Source organism: Pangasianodon hypophthalmus, chromosome 23, assembly GCF_027358585.1.
Source record: "Pangasianodon hypophthalmus isolate fPanHyp1 chromosome 23, fPanHyp1.pri, whole genome shotgun sequence".
Taxonomy (NCBI): Eukaryota; Metazoa; Chordata; class Actinopteri; order Siluriformes; family Pangasiidae; genus Pangasianodon; species Pangasianodon hypophthalmus.
Genome location: NC_069732.1, coordinates 17,507,398 through 17,530,253, shown reverse-complemented (window position 1 = coordinate 17,530,253; position 22,856 = coordinate 17,507,398). Strand labels below are relative to the sequence as shown.

Genomic DNA, 22,856 nt, shown 5'->3' with positions numbered 1-22,856 from the left:
TCCTCCCCAAATGGTTGCCATCAATTTGTGGTCAAACAATTGTATAGAATGTCTTTGTATGCTGTGGCATTACAATTTCCCTTAAATGGATCTAAGAGACTCAAACCTGTTCCAGCATGACAATGCCCCTGTGCACAAAGCGAGCTCCATGAAGACATGGTGTGTGAAGGTTGGAGTGGAAGAACTCGAGTGTCCTGCACAGAGCCCTCACCTCAACCCCACTGAACACCTTTGGGATGAACTGGAACACCGACTGAACCCCAGACCTCCTCACCAACATCAGCCTAGCACTGTCCATTCATCAACAAACACCATCCCAATAGTGAAGCATGGGAGTGGCAGCATTATGTGGTGGGGATGCTTTTCCTCAGCGGGGACTGAGCATCTTGTTAAAATTGAAGGGAGAATGGATGAAGCAAAATACAAGGAGATAATACAAGACAACCTGCTCCAGTCTGCTAACAAGCTAAAGCTTGGGAGTAATTTCATCTTTCACTGTTTGAAAATTGGAGCAAGTCTACCAGGAAGAATGGGCAAAGCTGGTAGGAACTTACCCCAACAGACATAAAGTTTTTATTGCAGCAAAAGGTGGTTCTACCAAGTACTAGTTTTAAGGGACTGAATAGTTATGCAAGCAGCATATTTCAGTTTTTATATTTTTCTAAAGAGCTGTTGAAGAATAATGAATTTTGACTCTGAAAATTTACTTTAAGAGCATATTGGTTTGCAATAGAAATGCTGACTGGAACAATCTGTGTAAATGTCATTCATAGTCCAGACAAATCTGATGAAGGGTGCTGAATACTTTTCCAGGCACCGTATGATGCTGTGCACAGTTTCCTCCTGAAATATTCACCCGATTTAGGGCTTTTTTGTGTGGAGAGTTTGAACACTGAGATCGCCACACAGGAAGAGACTCATGAGTCAGTTTCAGCTTCTGGGACTGGAGCAGTCTGCAACCGTTTCCCTACATTTACTCAAACGTTTGTAATCAAGCCAAAAGCTCCTGCCATATGGAGCTGCTGTGCAAAACTGGGAGCATTCGGAGTGCATTCAGGGTCAAAGGACTTTACCCGCTGATGGTGGTCACTGGGAATATTAAGCTCAAGCTCGTATAACAATCTGACTTATTCAAGATCTTTTGGGTATCAGTATTGATTGGTTTGGATTGTGCTTTGTTTACACTTTACACAATGTCAATGGATAATGTCAAAGTTTCTATGGTGAACTTGTGATATAATGTTTCTGTTCCTTTTTTTTTGCCTTCTCTCCTAGAATGACACCATCACAGAGATTTTGGACAGATTCTGTTTTTGTAGGAAGGGTTACACCTTGTATACATTTAAATTTGCAGCATTTGGCAGTATACACAGGTCACCATACTGTATATAAGGATACTATCAAGCTAAAACGCAGTTAGAGAGAAGTTAGTAAGAGTTAATGCAGCAACAAAATGGCACAAGTCAAGGTTTATTTTTAAACTACTTATTTATTTTTATTTATTAAGGTTAAAAATGAAAAGTTTAACATGTACACTTATGCATCAATTAATTGTATTAAGGCTTGTGTGTATTCAAGATAGTCCTGAAATAGGGGGTCTAGGTGATGTGTTTTTATAGCCAGGCCCATCTTCTCTAGGCAAACAATTGAAAATATAGGAAATTTTAACCATAATAAAAGTTTTACATTACATTTACAGCATTCAGCAGATGCAACTGTCTAACCCTGTTACAGCAAAGGAAAAAATGAAGAGAAAAACATTTAGATGCTTGGTGAAGAGGGAGGACTTCAGTCTTTGTTTGAGGACAGACAGTGACTCGGCTGTTCGACAGTTCGTTCCATCACATGGGTGCCAGGACAGAGAAGAGTCTTGATGCATGTCTTCCTTGTACCGTCTACATTATTACCCATTCCTGTCAATAAGAAGTTCTTTCACAAAAAGAACATGATGAAAGTAAACTTGGAAGACAGTAGACCCAGTTGTGAACTTTCTGACAGAGACATTTCAAAGTCTCCTTCCATTCGTCTATCTTTTTTTTTTTTCATTCTAAAGCTGCCACATCAGACACAATCCACATGAGCTGCAGAGCCACACAGAGCAGGGCCGTGAACGATCCTAGCTGAACCAGGGTAGAGTGTACGCCCTTGCTCTCTACACAATCAAAGAAGCATAGGAAGAAGATAAGCTTGTGAGGCTGGTACGTATCCTCCGGGCATCGACTGATCACTGCTACTGTGGGGGTTTTTCACTTCCTCTGCTCTGTTGTAGCTTTGCTTGCTCTGTGTGGCGCTGCCTTGCCAAACCTGCAGCAATTAGAGAAGCTTGGCATCTGAAATCTTTTCTGTCTTTGGTTCAGCATAGTCTTCACTACACTGCTATTGGTGATAGACACAAGAGTTGTAAATCTCTCAGTACAAGATAGTGAACTTAAGTTAAAACTGAAATCGTAGAAGAGTTTTCCTACATATAATAACACTGCTATGTTATTTCTAGGGAATGCACTGTGGTGCACACTGTATAAGCATTACTCCTGTTTAATGTGAGAAACTATACACCAGGGGTCATCAGTTAGATTTCACCTAGAGCCAAGTTCTTGTGGAGCAAATACCGTTTGGGCCAGATCAACACACAGCTCACCCCATCAAACTAAACACTTCAAAACTTCACACACTTTAACACACACTCTGTCATTCATAATAATAACTCTTGGACTACTCTTATCCAGTCACTGCTTCATCACTGCTACACACCACACATGTTAGCAATGCTAATTACAATGGTTGAAATAATTTATTCAAAAGAGATACCAATTTTCAATAGAAAATTATTAAATTACAATTTTATTTAAAAACATTGGGCAGATTTATCAATCCTTTAGTAAAGTTTGTGTAAATGTTTGCATAAGCCAAACTGAACTAACCATTTCTGCCGGATTTACAATTTTTGATTCAGAAACGCGAATTTCTTCATACTCGCATGCATATGCTGATGAACACCAATAAATTACTGAACACCAATAAATTACCAGGCACATTCATTTGCTTTTGGTGGTGACCACAAAACTTAAGAAACAGCAAAGCTCACAGCACAGAAATCATTAGTAAATGCCAAAAAATGACTTTCTCAGAGGAAGAAGTGGAACTCATATCTATGCCAATTAAACATTATATTATTTAAAAGCCTAAGAACCCCTCAAAATACCAAAATCTGGAGCCAGATTACAGAAAAGGTGAATTTTATGTGAAATAAGTGAAGTGAAAATGAGACATAAAAATGGAGAAAAAATATCTACTCTACCCAGGTGACTGTGGACACCAAGCACATCACACAGGGAAACTGCTTTTTTTTTTTTTTTTTTAAACGTTTCATCCCCTGTCGGCCGGACATCCCTCGCACACTAATGTGCCCGCGCCAATGCCATGTTGGAAGAGCAGGAAAGTATGTGCCTTAGGAAGCACGATGATGGCACGCAGCACACTAGTGAGTATACAGCACACTGCAGCTCGAGGCATACTAGATCGGTCACTTATCGGTCACTTAGTGACAGCTCTAATAAAGTTAGATAAAGCACAGCATTAAAAGATGCCACGGCAAACAGAACCGCCTTATACGTCAGCATTTCTTCTTAATTGAATGACTGGCATGATTCGTCTTAATTTATGGATTTATGTTGGCTTGCTGTCTTCACAAAATTTTCATTAAATTTACGTGTAACGTCAATACATAAGCTATTTAAACCTGACTGCATAATTTGCATGAGATGGATGTGGACGTTTTTCCAAACTTACAGGATTTTCATGAATTCCATTTTTTTGTGTGTAAATGCTCCTATGACTGATTTTAGTCATTCCTCTATATAGCTTATACACATTGGAACGAAACGTTAATAAATAAATAAATAAATAAAAGCCTTGTACTGTTTCTTTTGCTGTACTAAATCTTATGTAACAGAGTTTTAGCCTTATGTTATTCTTAGCCCATAGCCTATTTTTTTAAATCTATAACAAAGTTTGTACTAAAATAATGGGGTGACTAAGACTTTTGCACAGCAGAAGTATACACACACACACACACACACACACACACACACATACAATGGGGTTTAAAAGTCTAGTGAAAGCACTAGTGAAAATGCTTCTGTTTGGCATTCTTTTTCAGTTTAACACACAACCTTTTCATTACAAATGATATTATCAGCAATAATTAAATATTAAATATATTATATATTTGTGATGTCACACTCCACAGTTAATGGCTCATATGAAAGTAGACACTCAGGGCTTTAGGAATTTGCAGTTTTTCATACATATTTCTTTTTTTACCTAGCCTACTAGGTTTAATGTAATTGTGGCAGTTGTATGCAATGTTTTACTATCATAAAAGCTTTAGCTGTGCTGTCTGTTTTATCTCTGTACCAATGGTATTGTGAAGAGGTGTGAATTGTCTACGCAGCAGGAGGCTCACACCCCTCCCCTTTCCCATCCCCCTGCTCACCAGCAGCTAAACACAGAGTCACGATACTCTTCACACAGAAACCCAACAGTGTCCTGACTAATCTTATAACAGACTTCCAACAATACAAGTTATTTGTTTATACTGATTGAAAATATATATAAGAATAGAAAATAATAGAGTTAGTATAGACCTCCTGTCAGCTCAGACCAGTCTGGTCATTCTGCTCTGATCTCTCTCATCAGCAAGGTGTTTCAGCCTGCAGACCCGCCACACACCTCTGTTTTTTGTTTTTTGCACCATACTGTGTAAACTCTAGAGACTGTTGTGTGTGAAAATTCCAGGAGATCAGCAGTTTCTAAAATACTCAAACCAGCCCATCCTTCTGATACCAACATCTGTGCAACGGTTAAAGTCACAGAGATCACACTTTTTCCCCATTCTGATGTGTGATGTGAACATTAACTGAAGCTCTTTACCTGTATCTGCACGATTGGATAAATGCCTGAACATGCAGGTATACAGGTGTTCCTAATAAAATGGATGATTTTATCTCTCTCTCTCTCTCTCTCTCTCTATATATATATATATATATATATATATATATATATATATATATATATATAAGAGCATGTGCTAAAAGTATATCTTCATCTATACACGTACTCATGTAAGCTTAAAATGTAATCCCCATTAAACCTACTCTTACAATTTATCTTTAAAAGCCAGTGCTGCTTGAGACAGTAAAAAAAAAAAAAAAACCTCTGACTGAGATGGCCATTTCGTTTAAAACTGAAGTGCCAATAGAGAGATGCTTCCACTTTGCAGTACTAATTCCTCCTCACTTAATTGCTCCATCTTTTTCTCCATCCAACACCTAACAGGCCTAACAGCACTCATCGTTTTCAGTCTAATAGCTAACGACAGCAGTGTTTTTTTTATGTTCACATGTGTATGCTTTGGTTCTTCTGTCATACTCTAATGATGCCACGCACACACGCACACACACACACACACACACACACACACACACAGTGCAAGAGCTGAATTGCCTACAGTAAACATGTGGTTAGACATTTCACTGGGTCTTGATGGTGCGAATGTATTTAATACTTCAGCTTTTTTCAGATTCTGTGTAATTATAAAGTAAGCAGAAAGATGTGATGGATGATGGAATGGAGCCAGAGATGTAATGTATGAGGCTTGTAATGTATATATTGATTAAACAAATTTATCACAAACTATGTTTTTGACCAAATTATTTTGATCATTAAGCATATTCTACGTGTCAGTAGAGCCCTTGTGCCCTCACCCAAACCACAGCACAACTTCCAAAGGGATGGCAGAGCTGAACCATTAAGAAAATATAGTCAGTCCAATGAAAATGCATATTTTGGACATTATTTCCTTTGAACTATATATAATATAATGTTCTTCATTATATTATGGTATGACAGTGATTTTCTACTGGTTACACTGCAAGAATGACATCTTAGCAAGTGGAAATACTGTGAATATACTGAAATCTGGCTAGTCTTTCCTATCATAAGATAGCAATAAACCAAATGTAAGATTATTAAGTATATTTCTAGGCATTTTTAAAATGAATTTCACGCTTTGAAATGTTCTTGTTTTGTTGTTTGTTGTAATGTATTTAGTGAAAAAAGCAAAATTATCTGCCAATAGAATAAGAAAATCTTGAAATTAGTTTAAAAATGTCAAGAAATAAGTCTCATAATCTCATATTTGGTTTAATGTAAGCTCATAATATTAAATACAAGGTCCATTAACTATACTCAAGATGTTTTCACTTGCTAAGACATTTTTTTTCCAGTGTAAAATGGACGAGTTTTATATATAGAAATATCAATACCTGACAAAACCTGACAGCGACAAACCTAAACATTTCGTGCTGTAGGTTGGTTATCGTTGGTCCAACAAAATCATAATTTTTAATCATTTCTGTCATGACACATCTGTGTGTGAGTGTGGGCGTAGAGAGAAAGAAAGATATACTGAGCCATCTGTGCTCAACAGAAAGCAAATGAGTGACAATAACCAACATTTCAGTAGCCATGGTAGCGTTAACTTCCTAATAATGCAGTCGCTGTGTCTATTGTGTGAGAACAAACAGAACTGCTCTCACTGTTGTCAAGCTGAAATATAGAGTCAAGCTAAATCACGATCCAGTCAATAGATTTTCCGTGGTCCAAGCTGCTGACTTGTACGGCATATCCATGCTGAGATATGATACTAGAAGACGTTTTCCCACTAAAGAACAAAAAGGCTATATTTTCTGGATAGTTCATTTCTGCGGAAAATTATCAAAAGCATTGTATATATGTGCTGTAGTCTTAAATAATGGGATATATTAATCTTTCTTTTCAAAAGGCATACAGACTACCTGCTTTGGAGACTGAATGAGGAGAAAAGTGACGACAGACAAAATTCCTTTCATCTTCTAACAGAGCTCTTAGGATGGCCTTCTACAGCACAGACCCACAGGCTGCATACTGTCCAATGAGCTTTTTGGCTAATTATGTCAGTATTATAGATGAATTTTTCATAAAGCAGCATGCTATATAAATCTCACACTTTTACTGAGGACTCAGTAAAACTTTTCACACTGTTTACTTGCTTCTTTAGAGGCTTTTTTTTCCTTCCCTGCTCTCAGCTTAAGACTTGATGCAAAGCTGCAGAAAATAATGGGAACATTAGCATGGCATAATGAGAGGCAGACTGGCTTCACTCATTGCGAGGTAAAAATGCAAATGCCTGGCAGGGCCACCTAAAAGCGTGCGAGCCATGCATTAATGCCTGTACTTTATTTAATGCTTGAGCTCTGAGTGCCACCGAGCACATTCATGAGATGCAGAACTGACAGTTTCATTATGTATTTAGTCGCTACACTAACAATCTTATTTGATAATATGGCACATGCGCGCAGCATTTGTGGTAGATGCACGAAAAAACAACGAGATGAGATGAGTTTACCGAGATGAGTTTGTTATTTGCACTGTTGTTGACTTGTAGCTATTAGGGCTGCACAATATGAGCAAATTATGATATTGCAGCATAATTGCTGTATATTACAAGTGTGATGGGTTTTTTATGATATAGAAAAAGCTTCTTGAACAAAATGATGCCACTCAGCTCTAATGAGTAATTTAAGCTAAAACCCACCATATCAAAATATCTCAGAGTGCTACGAGCATATCCACGAGCGAGTAGTGTTGGTTATTTCCCAGTAATCTCACCATCTCTCTGACTTTTACTCAGATCAGGAATTCCCATTAGTGAAGGTGGCAGGCTAAGTTATATGTTTGAGAAAGGATATGTAGTTTTTTCCTGCTAAATGAGCTTCGCCAAACTTTCTGTCCTTGTCAACCTCCCTGACTGCAGCGTTTCTCCCCTGCCTCCTCCTCCTCCGAGCCAATTAACGCAAGACCAGGAGGAAATTCTCAGACTGCAGCAAATGTTAAAAGGCTTCTCTCACAATTTGAGCACTTTTTCTGAAAATCTACTTGAAGGGCTTCAGTAAAAATCAATAGAAGCATGATGCCCTTTTAAGTTTTCCATGGTGTGCAGCATTATTTATTTGTTTCATTTTATAAACCAGTGGAAAATCTAACTTTTGGAAAATCGTTGTCACAAATGTTCATTTCTCCAGACCGCAGAAAGGGAGGTGATGGATGTCCAGAAACACCAATAATAAAATAAGGGCCATTTTCCTATTCTGGAAAGACACCAATAAACACTGCAGCATTTGTCTTGTTCATAACTCAACAATTAACCAAATGGGCCTCGTGCCATTCTCGAGCTTAAGGGGATCTCATTATTTCACAAAGTAGCACCAGGGAGCACGGCTCATAGGTGAGTCCCATGAAAACCGTTCCGGACATCGCACACTGAATTTAACGGCTGTCATTAACAAGACTGGAGTAAAATGGATAACAAGATTGAAACACATTGTTAGGGAACTTTCTAAGGAACTTTTCACTTAATCGACCAATCATCTTTTCATTACTTATGGCCTTTATCACAAGATGTCACAAGCTAAAAGAAAATTGCTTTCAGGGACAATTAGAGGAACTGTTTCAGTGTCTTGGCCTCTGTGGCATTTTAATTAAGCAGTCCACAAATAGTATTGATAGCTTTGTGTGTGTGTGTGTGTGTGTGTGTGTGTGTGTGTGTGTGTGACTGGGTGTGTGTGTGTGTGCTTATTCCTGAAACAAGAGGTGGTAAAGGTGTCGTAAGTATGTGGAATATCTGGAAGAAAAACAGTGTATTGATTAGTGCATTTTTAGAAAAAATAAAATCTAGTTATAGGTGTAGGAACAGAAGTGAACAGGACAGGACAGGACAGGACAGGACTGGACTGGAGTGGACTGGACTGGACTGGAGTGGGTGAGATAGCAAAAATAGCATGATATTCAGATTTGCTGAGGTTGGCCTGCGAAACAGCGGGGCCCATGTAAAAACCCTTCACAAAACTGTATTAACTGATGAACTAAGAACTGATGATACGCACAATATTCTCAGCATGTGTTATTTTAGCATGATACTGATATCATATTTACATTACCCAGCATATCTATTATTTGGTGGCATTTATTTTGCAACTCGTAACACCTAGACCTAGACATAAGTCTCATTTTTTACATTTGACGCATTGATGTTTTTCTAAATGCCACTGAAAAGTGCATTTCCTGTTTTTCAGCCACCACTGTGTCCCAGCACATTCAACTGTGTCTTAATCACACGGTATGGCAAATTTCCATCTTTTTTAAAATCACAGTTTTTCTCTTGCAATCGTAGATGTTTCCAAATACAATGACACTGTTTAGCGCACCTCGCAGCCGCCCGTGTCTCGGTGGTTCTCAGCGCAGCAGGTTAGGGGTTAGAAAAGTGGCCCCTGTAGTACCTCAGAATGTGTTCCTGACTGAGCGTCCATTAGCAGTTGAACGGACTCATTTCTCTTTAAAGCATCCTGAAGACTCCGATAGATTGTAATGCTCGCTAGCTCTCTCCATGCTGGTCTCGGCAGGGCTGTGATGTATGTGTAATTACTGAGCCCTGAGCCATGGGCAGCACTGCTAGTGGGAGGTCTGATACACTCTCGCAGAGTATCATACTCCCTAGCCTCATATACCACACAGCCATGGCAGGCCCAGCTACGCGCCCGATGGCTCCCGAAGGTGCAATTCAATGGCCGCACATCACAAAAGACGGAAGGCTCCGATCTGGATCGCAGAATGATGCTCAACAACTTCCACTGCGGGGTGGGGTTTAATGGACAGTAACTTTACTACTGGGGCAAAAAATGTTATTTTCCTCTTGACATCCAACACAGCAATAATTTGGCATTATTTCACCTTTCCTGGTATGATCTAACACGAGTCACTTCACCTCAGCAGCTGCAGCTCAGCTTGCGTTTCATTTCTGCTCATGCATTTCGAACTGTTTATTCATACACTATGTACATCTATATGTGTATAAAACACAGGAAAAAGGGTACCTCTCCTCGTAGCTGAGGCAGTACACTGCTCTTTTGTACCTTTATTATATAGCTTTTACCTGGAAATGTGGATATAGTGTACCTTTAAGATTTACAGTTGGACTGTAATTACCTTTTACCTGAAAGCTACACAGAATCCACTTTTCTAGGTAAAAGATGCAGAAAAGGCTTCCAGGTCTGCAAAAAGGAATGGTACAGTTTACTACCTATTTTAGAGCATATAAATATGCACATTCTTAGCCTTTTAACTTGCAGTTAAATAAAGTTAAAGTCAAATAAATAAATGGTGCTAATATTTCATAACTTCAGCAAATTGATTATTTTCGTGCATGACTTTCCTCCTGTAATTAGAAAGACATATTATAATATATGAAATTTTACAAGTGAATAAACAAGCAAACAAGCAAACAAACGCACAGTGCAAGTGTTCATTCACGGGGCAGTTTGGGGCAGTGCATGGGTTCCTGCGCTCTCAGTGCTTACCTGTACCAGTCCATGCCTTTGTCGTAGTTCCGGTCGAAGAAGTGCGGCTCGGTGCCGAGAGCGCGCACATCCGGGTGGATGCGGATGAACTCCAGCACGGCGCGCGTGCCGCCCTTCTTCACGCCCACGATCAGCGCGTTGGGCAGCTTCTTGTTGCCGTACCGCTGCGCGCTCGCGCTAATGGTGGAAGCGTTGGCCGGTTTAGAGCGCGCCGCGTCGGCACCGCGCGCACGCGAGCTCCGCGTGCTCGACTGCTCGCTCCGGTTCAGGGCTAGACGCAGTGGAGCCGCCGTGGCTCTGAGTTCACTTCGGCTCGAGTTCGCTTCCGTGCACGCTGCTGACCTCTGCAGCAGCTTCTTGGCGCCGGCGCTCTCTCCGCGCGCGCACCGCCGCTCCTCGAAACGGCTGCTCGGCATGACCGGAGCCGAGCAGAACAGCACGCTGTAGCACACGTACGTGAAGGACAGCGAGAGCGTGAAGATGAACATGAACCTGCTGCTGAACCTGGAGCTGGAGGACGGCGCCGCGCGGATGGACAGAACCCTATAGGCCATTTCTCCATGGGTTAAAGCGCAGCATGGTTTTAGCCTTCGAGTTGCTCCTTGATTCTCGCGCGCCACATTTTCCCTGCGGAGTAAACTCCGAGCGCGCGGCGGTGCCACCTCAACTTAAATCTCATTCTGCAAGCTGGACCAAAGCAACCTTTCCAAAGTGACACGTTTGCTGAAAGCACTTCAACTCACGTAGTCTTGCGCACTCGCACCGCGCGAGGAAAAGCGGTCTACTTTAAATGTGCTCGCAGGAGAGCCCAGTTCTGCTCGTGCACTTTTAAACGTGAGCTGCAGTCGTGTGCAAGATGCGCGATACTCCCCGGGTACGACCACGCGCGTCGTCCTGCTACGCATAATAATCCACACAATCCGCGCTGGGGACGGAATATCCCGCTCTGAAAACAACCATTCTCCCTCAAAGTTTCCCAAAACATGTCGTCCCAAAGCCACGGCGCGTCCTCCGGCTTGCGTGGCGTCTCCTCCAAAGTTCTCCGCAGCGGCTCCGACACGCGTCCACCGCCTGGCACACGCTTAAAGACGACGCCTGACGTCACGTCGTGTTCTCGTATTCCTTGCGCGTTTGTCTGTGTTTTTAAAGCTACACGCTGTACACGTGTCCTGGCATCTTTATCCAAAACTGCCTCTACATCATCAGTGCCACTGAGTTCCCTTACTGATGAGGCATTTCATTTTGAATCTACATCTTCAGTAAGGTGTGTGTGTGTGTGTGTGTGTGATAGAGAGAGAGAGAGAGAGAGAGAGAGAGAGTACTATCAAACTCTGTCTCTCTCCCTGAAGACAATCTATGAGACAGTAGAAGAAAGTCCTGAAAAGGACATTTAAGGTGAAAGATATTGAAAAGAGAGAAGGAAGTCTCTCTCTCTCTCTCTCTCTCTCTCTCTCTCTCTCTGTCTCTGTCTCTCTATCTCTCTCTCTGTCTCTCTCTATCTCTCTGTCTCTCTCTCTCTGTCTCTCTGTCTCTCTCTCTCTCTCTCTCTGTCTCTGTCTATCTCTCTCTATCTCTCTGTCTCTCTCTCTGTCTCTCTCTCTCTCTCTCTGTCTCTCTCTCTCTCTGTCTCCGAATACAGTCATCAAGACATCAAGACAAATAAGCTCGAAGACCCTTTAATCCTCATGATCTAATCTGCTGCTTTTCCACTGGATTGTATTTCGTTAGAGCTTTAAAGTCGACAGGTCTCATTCCCCTGTGGAAAGACTGTATCAGCTGAGGCTTAAGCTCGCACGGGCAACATCCTTGTAACAAGGGTTTCATGTTGGGAGGACTTAGTGTGAAGCCTCGAGGTTTGATGCTAAGAGCAGACGCTCCTTATTAAGCTCCACTTCAGCGTGTCCATTTTTAGTTGGCGTGATCGCGAGAGAATACTTCACCCTGATGTCAGATTTATGGCACCTCGAGTGACTTGTTGAGCGAGCGCTGAGCTTTTCCGTCAGCGATTCTGACTAACTCCTTTCTCACCAGGTCGAGTCTGATTAAAAAAAAAACCACTGAATGTGCAGATTATATTTATATAAATGATGACAATCCTGGATGAAATTTGAGATGAGCACTTTCTGGTGAAATCCGGTCACTGTGACTCATTTGGATACAGTTGGCATTTTGTTTCTATTTGTTTCGAAAGATTATGTAAAATATTCCCGACTCCTCCTCACCTCATCAAACACTGTCACCAGCTCTGTTGTTTGCAACATATCAAGTATTTATAGCTGACTGATATCTGAACGCAGCATGCACAGCCCAAATGTTGTGAGAGAGAGAAGGAAAAAGAGAGAAATGCAATTTTTTCCCAATTAGCCAGGCCCCATACAGTCTGTCTCTCTAATCAGCAGAACCATACCGTGAGTCTGCTATTAGTGTAATGTAATCAGAGATGAGATCAATTGGGTTAACAGTTGCCATCAAGATAACACTGATACAATTAATGGGGGTTCATTAACCTTTTCATCCTGGTAAGACTAGAAAGCCTTGTGCGCAATGTCTCCAAACGCTCCTGGCGCCACTCTCAAGGGTCTGCACAAAGGTTCTAGAGCGTAGCACGGAGTGTCGTACTTAAAAAAACGTAACGGCTTGAAATAAACCCGGATCTGTCTGGAGCTGTCAGACGAAAAGGTGTTGCTTCATTTTCAGATGTATGATTTCAGTGTCTTTTGGCTGCAGTGCAATTTACCACTTTTATATGGCTTGCAATTAACTTCCTCCGGCTCATAATGGAACGCTAGGATGATGTGGTTCACGTCGTCATTTAAATCTGTGTATTTGGTGGAGAGACAGTGCTATAGTCTCCTCATCCTTTCTCTGTCTCGTCTGGTCAGAATAACCTGATATGCACTCAAGTTCCAGTGAATGACTGTTGTCTAAATTATATTTAATGCCTCTTGTAGCTGAGAGCTGACAACTAGTGCTGAAATGTGTCTACACTGCAGGGATCTCTAGGAAAGCTCTTTTCCCAGAAAGATATGCAGGACAGCAGACAAATACAATTTCAGGTATGTCTCAGAATGGAGCCAGTAGTGTTGAGCAGCTCACGTCAAGAAGATAAGGTCTTAGTACAACACAGATACGAAACTGGATCTCTGTTATTACAAAGGCACGTCTTTTACAGCGAAATATCTCCTGGCTGTTTTTATTTACTCAGAGGTGTTGGATAATATTTTGGATTTTTGCGCATTCTCCACGTGTCCACGTGGGTTTCCTCCCAAAATGATGCCGATAGGTGCACACAGCTACTCTAAATTGCTCCTAGGTTTGTGTGTGTGTGTGTGTGTGTGTGTGTGTGTGTGTGTGGTAGACTGGTGTTAAATCCGGGTGTTTTCCCACCTCAGGCCCAGTGTTCCTGGGATTGGCTCCATATCCACCATGACCCCTGACCAGTATAAAGTGGTTACTGAAGCTGAATGAATATATTCTCTGTTTTTCTTTTGTATGGGTAACTGTACAGAACTTGATGTTTAAAGTAAGAGAGATGTAGGAAAATCATTCCTGTCTCAATGTTCCAGAGTGTAGCTTTTTAGGATCATCAAGGTACACCGTACCAAGCTTCATCTAACCATGTTATTTCATTAACACCTGCATTTTGCTGCTTTCCTGAGCTTCATCACTCAGACTCACAGGAACGGAGTTATGAAGATGGATGCTCTTTGTGTTACTTCTTCAGCCTGGGCTGAGAATCCTACCTCCAGGCTTCAGTCGCAGTAGCACGCCCGTTTGTTACTCTGAATTCGGTTGTCATGCTATCATTCAACTGTAATTTGATTACAGACCTCGCCTGCATGCATCACTACTTGCCTCAAAGATATAAGAAAATATATTCAGAGGTCTAAAAATCACAAGGGCAAAACCATTCATTATAGAACCATAGACATTAGTCTTGCTCCTTCGTTAAAGGAAGCTAAAAGCCAGAAACATTTCTTCAGTGGTGTATCTTATGGTCTCTTTTACTACCTCTTCTTCTGTGACAGAATTAATATCGCTGAGGCCAGACTCCAACCAAAGGCCATTGAACAGCAGGTCATTTCTTCCCCTGCCAACAAGCCACTGGGCTAATTGTTACTGACATTTCGCCTGTGTTGTTCAAATCCGAACTGTTTTGATGCATCGATCCCTAATGTTGTTCACAAGAAGGGGACATGAGCTAGAAATGTCACCCTTTTGGTCGTCAGCTGGCTGTCTCACCGGAGCTGTTGCTTGGAACCTGGTAATTGTCCCACAGTCCGTATTGGCAGGAGTCAGCGTGGTGCTCAGCGGGGAGGGGTATTTCCTCCTGACAAGTCTCCCGATACTTATATCCTGAGCTCTCAGTGGAGAAACCTGGGGGAAATCTGCTCTGATATATATGTGGGCTTGAGATTTGAGAGATTCATGTGGCTTCTTTGTCAGTTAAGGGAACCTATCACAAGGCAGACTATATCTGTTTTTATTAAATTTTGTAATAGAACTGAAAGAATATCAAACACTGACTCAACACTTCACCTTATAATGGCTACACAATTGTGAATGGTTTGTGGCCAGAGATGGAAGAATTATGTTTTTTGATAGATGCTTTAGTGACACTAACAACAGCACACAAGATCCTTTATCTAAAAATGTCAAGTTGGAAATTATGTGTAATTTATCTAGTCTGGGGCTGCTTTCTGCCAGAGAACTGAGCATTTTGCTGTAAAATATTATTACAGGGTTGTAAAGGTTTTTCCATACATCACAAATGTGTCAGCCATGTGTTTGATTCTCGTCTGAAGTACAGCGCACGCTACTATGAATAATATTTCACAATGCTCTTGCATGACTAAATCTGCTCGGTCTGGTGATACCTTTTTCAAAGACACTATTTTATTACACTCAGCATCCGCATTATTAGGTACACCTAGTCTATAGCTGTACCTTTTTGGAACCACTATTGTAACCAGAAGTTAGTCTATGGTAAATTGTCTCATACCTTACTACACATAATGTCATATTTACGCTGGTCTTTTAAATGAATGACCCATTGCAGCAGTACCAGTGCTGTCTAGATTTTTTTTTGCATATATATTCATATATACATATATGCAAACATTTGCAAATGTATTCATAAAGCTGAAGCCTGTGATGGAAAGCATCTTAATTTGTTTTGTATGATACATAATTAAAGGAGTTAGCTACAGAAGTAGGAAATTAAAACCATCTTCATGTGAAATAAATCAATCTATTGTCTCCTTTTGAATTGCACATGTATTTAACCCTTAGGCTAGGCTATAAATGAACAAGAAGACATGTGCTAGCTTGATGAATAGAAGATATACCCAGGATTATGGAAACAATACCAGAGTGGACTTATTTTTGACCGAAAGTTCCAGTTTGTACTGAAACTTACCAGAGGGGAACCCTCAGGGCATTCTGGGCTCTTTCAGAGAAATTCTGGGAACTAAAAATAATAAAAATGTTACTTGTCTGACAGTTTTAGTTTATTTGTGTTTCTTGGAATTGTTATGCTTACATTCAGCTGATAATTTTTAGCTGTAAATGGCTGGGTTAAAGTCTTGAAACATCAAAAGTAAAATCAGTTAATCAGATGAGATTCCCAGAGCGTGCATTCCCAGAGGCCACAGTGGTACTTTCACATTGCAGTGAAGCAAAACATTTTCACTTTCTTGCAGCAGACTGCTTTGGGGTGTGTAGCTAAAATTCGAGCATGTGTAGCTATCCAGAGTAAAGTGCATGCAGAGCTGTAGGTTTGTTCTGTGCACGAGCAAGAAAAGATGTTTAGACAGATCAGACATGATGATGATTTGTAATATTCGTGTTTCTGAAAATGGATTAAACTACAGCCAGTGTCCTGCTGAATATTTGCACATATTTTGAATATATTTGCATTTTTGCCAAGCATTCATGTTCTGAATACATTACATTTAGTCGTGTAGTTATTCCCTGCTTGTTTTGAGGGGCTAGAAAACCTGACTTTAAGAGTGTTGTTGTGCTGCTGTAATCATAGATTGGTTGCTCTTCCATCTTGCACTACACATTTTCATGTGTGGGTTGACTTGAGCATGGGCATGACACACACATAGCATGGGCAATGTCACATTCAGTAATCTGATTGCCTGCCTCCAGGTCTACAGTCTCTGATTAACCACCAACATATATTAGGATTTGACAGTAGAATGAACCAATCATGTTTGGATTTTCAAATGATTCATGAGCAAATAAACAATGCCTGTATTTATAAGTGGACAACATGGCACCATTTACTCCCATTGTGTTGTTTTGAAGCCTTTTTTTTTTTTTTGGTCAAAATGCATCCCCATCTTGTGCAAATTGGAGCCAGAGCATGTGCAGTAGATGTGGCTGGTCAGACAGCGGGTCCATCTCTCGCCCACAAATATTTGTGATAGCGCATCACCTACCACAAAGTGGCAAGTACAGCGTTATTAAAGTAGTATGTTAAATTATACATTGTAGTTGTATAATGCTCGCAAGTATTTTGATTTTACCGTGGTGAGGAAACGATTTTAGAGCTTTGAGTCATGACTGACTGAGCTACCATTCGCTAGCTAGCAATCCATCATTTTAATCAAAGTAATGTACAGTAAGTAGCTAATGTAACATACCAACTTTAACTATACTGCTAAACAGCAGTCAATATTTACACTCAAGACAACATATTTTTTGAGGAAAAACTGAGTGACTGGCTAACCTTACCAAGCTACTTTGACTATTAAGGTGATACAGTCAATAGTAAATTGTTATGAAATTGAGCTAGTGTTAGCTGCCTTGGTTTATGCCATCGCTCATGTTAGTTTGCTAGTTATTATACCAGTACAGTAAACTAGCTTAGACATCAAAATGAGCAACAGCCTGGAAGAACTGCAAAGGATTGCCCTCTGAAGGTCTGTTACAACAGTTTACAGCACAAGACATGGCTTTGCTACAGAACTGTCAAAGCTGTCGACACTGTACGTCTGCAAACATGTTTAAAACATGTCTTAAAGATGTTAAATGAAGCTGGTTGGGCTGTAATCTCAGTAAGAGCTTCAGGTCTGTGTTGGAAAGTGCGTGTTCATGACTGTCATTTCCAGCCCAACCCAAACCTGTCAATCACCTTATCAACCACGCCCTTTTATTTATGACAAAATAACTCCTATTAAACACATTTATCTTAAGGAGAAATATTGAGGGCGATATCAGGGTCAAGCGAAATTAAAATGACAGAACACTGTTCCTGAAAAGAATTTGTGGAGATGTAACTTAAAATGTAAGTTTGAGTCTTTTCGCATTCACTAATGTGGGAATGGGCGGGGTTAAAAATTACTGCAGCCAGCCACTAGAGGGCCTCAGAGACATTTTGGCTTCACTTCTTAATCCCTGTCACGACCTTTACCTTTACAGTATATACAGTCATTGGGGAAAAAAACTCACACCAGGCTTTCTGGAGGACCAAGATACATCACTGATTTCGAACATGAGCACAACTCAAACTCTGGCTGGCCTTGTATTACACCGTGATGCATTTTACATAGAGATAGTGTCCATTGTAAAAGAAATTTAACCCATGAAAGTGTTGCAGTTGGAGCGGAAATCTAGCAGGACCTCAAAAATTAAGGAATTAGGAAATGCTAAACTGTTAATTCACTGTTACAACTGCAAAAAATTACATCTTAGAAAGTGAAAATACCCTGAATATAGTATCAAATATAGTATCTAGTATTTCCTATTACATTACAATAAACCAAATATAAGATTATCAAACCTTATATTTGGATTTAAGATCATTTAAGATTATCAAACCTACTTTTAGAGATTTTTAGTAATTTCAAACTTTATATTTTCTTACTATTGCTAGATAATTTTGCTTCTTTTTTTTTTTTTTTTTTTTTTTTTTAGAAATAAATGCTTGAAATTAGCAAATGTATCTGCCAATAGAACAAGACTATTTCATGCTTGAAATTAGTAAAAATGCCTAGAAATAGGTTTAATAATTTTATAATTTGGTTTATTGTAATCTTGTAATAGGAAATACTAGATACATTTGACTATATTCAAGATATTTTCACTTGATAAGCAGTGTAGCATTATCTCACTAGTGAATTACTATTTTTACACATTCTTATGTTTCAGATCACAGATTTTCAGATTTGTTGCTTAAGACGGTTTTAATTAACCTGATTTAACTCCCATCTGGGTGGCTGGAGGTCCACTGGTTCTCTGGTAATTATTTTTGTTGGTGGCTATGCATGAGTGCTTGCCGAAAGCCAATGTCCTTTGCTTATTTTAAGGCAGTGGTGCATTAGGAATCTGCAGTGTTGAGATTAAATGGTTCGGAATAAGTTGAAGGCCTGGATCTAAAACGCATGGTTCACTAATTTACACTTCCACACAAACAGTCACCTGATGCCAGGATCGAACCCAGGGCCGGCCGCAGCGTCACCAAAATAAAACAGTAATCACTGAATACCTCTGGGTTGTATTACTCTAACTAATTGTTAACTAAGTGAATTGAAGTTAAGTGCAAGAACACACCAGTAAGGAATTTTTCTATGAGTTGTTGAGGAGAAATTTAAGAGAATAAGGTTTGATCTAGGTTTAAACTAATATTATTTGAGTCTTTAAAACTTGAGTCACGTGAGTTGTGCTTATTGAAAATTTCAGACCCAAATGAAGTAACTCAATCCAATTGAGCTCTTTAAACAATATTCACTTACTGAGTTCTCATAACTTTATTCAGATAAGTATATCTGACATTTAAACACATTTGAGTGATTAGTCATTCTCACTGTTAGGTTTCAGTCTAGAAAACTAGAGGTAGTCATACCTGGGATAAAAAAAAACAACCTGTGTGCAAGATGCATCACGATTAAGTGTTTATGTAAAACTCTTCGTTGTGGAGTCGTAGATGAAATATATCAATTATTTAGGATGGCAGGTGTGCTAATTTTATGTATATATATATTTATAATATATATATATATATATTTATTTTATGCATCTAGATCTTGCACTGTTTACCACCCACCACGACACTCACACATGCTCCCAATCCTCAGAAAAATAAGAGTGGCTAGATGGGTGTGATGATGTTTTCAACACATTCTCACCTCTTCCCCCCATCTTTTTTACATTGCAATCTAACATATCCGTTTTAGCATCTGCCTCTCTGACACTTCTGTGAAAGGCATGCTAACAAGAAGCTCCCCTTCTGAAGTGTCACCCACTCCGTGCGCTCAGCAAAATTGAATCCAAACAAAATGGAGGAGAGATGAGAGTTGCCCCTCATTGGTGCCATCTATCACCCAGCCTCCACTGGCAAGTCTGGAAATGATTCCTGCGGTGATATATGCTGAATCTGGCCTTGTGCAAATGGATCCGAAGGGCAGCTTCCGATCTCAGGGTGACGATTAGAAAGGCATTCATGCCTGCTTTGCAGATGGTACTTGTTGATTTCCATACTTCCAGATGAGCTTTGTGCATGACCTGTGTGTATATGGAAAGATTAGCAATTATTAGATTTGAAGGATGCTGTTTAAAAGATATTGCCTAGTTTTGCTCAGAATGAGTTTTAAAAAAAAAATGAGGCGATGTGGATGCCTATTTAACTTTAAGGAGCTGTTGTGTCTTAATGGTCCTTCTGATCATATGTAAGAGAAAATAGTTATTTTTTTGTCATTTCAAATTACACTGTTCAAGATACAAAAGTGATCGCTGCAGAGAGCATAGAGAAAAGGGCATAGCATAAAACTAATAGAAGAACAGAAGCCATAAGTGAAAAAATGAAAAAGAGATAGAAAAGAGACATCGGAAGATGGTAATGCTCGAGAGTTCAAGAACCGTAAGTGAACTCCTGCTGCAGTAAGGAGGCATACGTGAGGGCTGCGGTGAAAAGCACAGCGTGCAGTACTAGGGCAGATCTGTGATGTGGGTAGGGGGCCAATCAGGAGGCTTTAAAGATAAGGAGAAGAAAGTTGAAGTAAATTCTGCAGTTTACCATGAAGCAGTGGATGTGGTAGAGAAAAAAAAGTTGAATTGATCACCAACTTTGCTGTGGGTGTGGACAGAAAAGGCACAGATGGAGTTTATTGATGAGCTTGGTAGGGTGCCAGATAGCAGAGAAGTGCAGTAAGCCAGTTTTGAATGTACGTAAGTATTTGTGAGTGAGTGACAAACTGTGGCAGTTTTGCGGAAATGAGATGAGGTAGTCAAATTATGAGTGGAATTTAAAAAAAAAAAAAAGTCAAGGAGAGCTGCCGTTGGGAATAATGAAGTTATAAAAAAAATCTGAGCAGGCTAGATATAGAGCAAATAAACATTTTTTTAAGTAATAAGATTTATAATATGAGAGTAATATGAGAGTTCTTTATTTTAGGATATTTGCATTAAAATATAGGAAACAACTATATTTTGTTTCCTATATCTTAATGATATTCTGTCAATTTGCATTAAATTTAAGATATTTTCAGCCTCCTTCTTGTTGTGTCCAGATGGTCCTGGTGTTTATTATTATTTTTTGTAGACAATCATAGCTTTAGAAGAGGCTATATTGCACAGGTTTTAGATTGCTCTGGGCTGTTAGTGCACCCAGAAGTAGTTTGTGTCAAAAAGCAGACAGCAATGTTAGAAACATAAGGATAATTCAGCAGTATTATGTTCTCAGGCGGTGTGAATTCTCCATCTATTTGAAGTCGGATTGCCAGATTGCCAGCATTTTTTACACTGTTAAAAACTATATTTTCGACTCCAAACTATTTTTTTCCATGAAAAAAAATCTAAAGAGAGATGGTCTTCATCGAAGTGTCATTTCTATGGAAGTACAGAATGTCCTTATGATGTGATCCTGTACAGAACACCTTGGAAGCACTGTGTTACAGTGGAAAGATCTAAGTTCAGTCAAAAAATATTGAAATATGACTTTAAGGATTTGAAAAGGTACAAAATTGTGAGTTTAACTCAAAACTAGAAACTAGTTTAATATCAACAGCTGAGCTTTTTTAGTGTATCAGTGGGCAGCATAAATCTAAATTTTACTTGAGTATTATTGATTTTTTACTTAATATTTATTACTTGAGTATTATACATGTTACAATTTTATCAAGCTACATATAGCATTTCACGTATAAAGCTACAGTATATTGTCATGGGCAAAAGGCCTGCATTGTGGGATTACCATCAGCAGTAGCCCACACAAGGGTTTATAGGGAACCCCGGTCACTATGATGGTGAATTGATCATTTTAAAAGCTAAGTGGCCTAATCCTGTTGCCTTTTTAATTCAGTCTTGTAGCCTTTTTGTTAGATTTAATCTCATAGATTAGGCATCTTGCTCTTAGCGATTCTGCAACTTTCAGTATTGGCTATGTAAATCAGCAGTATTTGTGCCATTGACCCTGGCCACAGGGAGAAGCACTTGTCTGTGAAATAGGTTGACACAGGCCATTGATCACAATTATAGCAGGTGATGTGCTCCAGGCCCTGGTCAGAATGCTACTCTGAAATGAGCAAGACTGGAATCCATATTGTATCCTGAGGTAATTAACACGGTCCAAACCCCTATGGGCTGTGGAAGTGATAATGAGGAGAATTTCAGCCAAGTTTAAAGCAGTAGTAAGCTGAGCCCTAAGAGAGATGGCAAAACTGTTCAGGAAACTTCACAGTCATAAAGTCATAAAATGTTCTGCAGCTGCTGAGCACATTGCATTTCCCTTATAGAAATTCCATCACAGAGCCAGTATTGTTTCCCCATGAGACCTCAGGAGGGCTGTGTGAAGGGAACAAGTGCAGCAGGTTGTGATACAGCCCCTAGTTATCATTTATTTTGAGCTGTCTTCAGTCTTATGCCAAAAATAGGCCCAATTATCTCACTTTTGGCTATATAAAGAGATTACCGCAATGTGTACACAAGTGAAATAGTATGTATGGGAACATATCAACAGCAAAGCTATCTAACCACGTTCCTACAGAGTGTCATCCCTCTCTGGTTTGTGCAGGCTGTGTCCTCAATAACATTTCATTCTTCCCAAGCAAATAGAACACAGACTGTTTGGCTCTTTCCTGTCACAAACACCAGTGCTGAAGTCTAAAATGGACCGACGAACACTAAAGCGCATCCATAATTCATATGTAAGGGAGAAATTTAAGAGCCCACAGAGGCTGGCTGTATTTATTATTGATGTGAGGATCCTGCTCGAGCCACTCTTTGCGTATTCACCACTCATTTACTTTCACTCGAGCAACGGCAACACCTTTATCCAGCTCATATCAACTCTTAATTAATGTTAATGCTGGGACTTTGGGATTGGACTTGCTTATGAAAATGCTTACTATTATCATTTTGAATCCCCATTATACTAGAGAGTACAGTCGTATGAAC

At 39.9% G+C, this 22,856-nt stretch overlaps 1 protein-coding gene across 1 annotated transcript in view; it reads right to left on the bottom strand.

The window, feature by feature from the left end:
* hs3st2 (heparan sulfate (glucosamine) 3-O-sulfotransferase 2) overlaps nucleotides 1-11,743 on the bottom strand; it is a 33,020-nt gene extending 21,277 nt beyond the window's left edge. The window contains exon 1 of the mRNA XM_026929959.3: nucleotides 10,455-11,743. Within this exon, the coding sequence (XP_026785760.1) occupies nucleotides 10,455-11,008 (554 nt within the window). The 5' untranslated portion in view covers nucleotides 11,009-11,743. The remainder of the gene's footprint in view (nucleotides 1-10,454) is intronic.
* Between the last annotated feature and the right edge of the window lie 11,113 nt (nucleotides 11,744-22,856).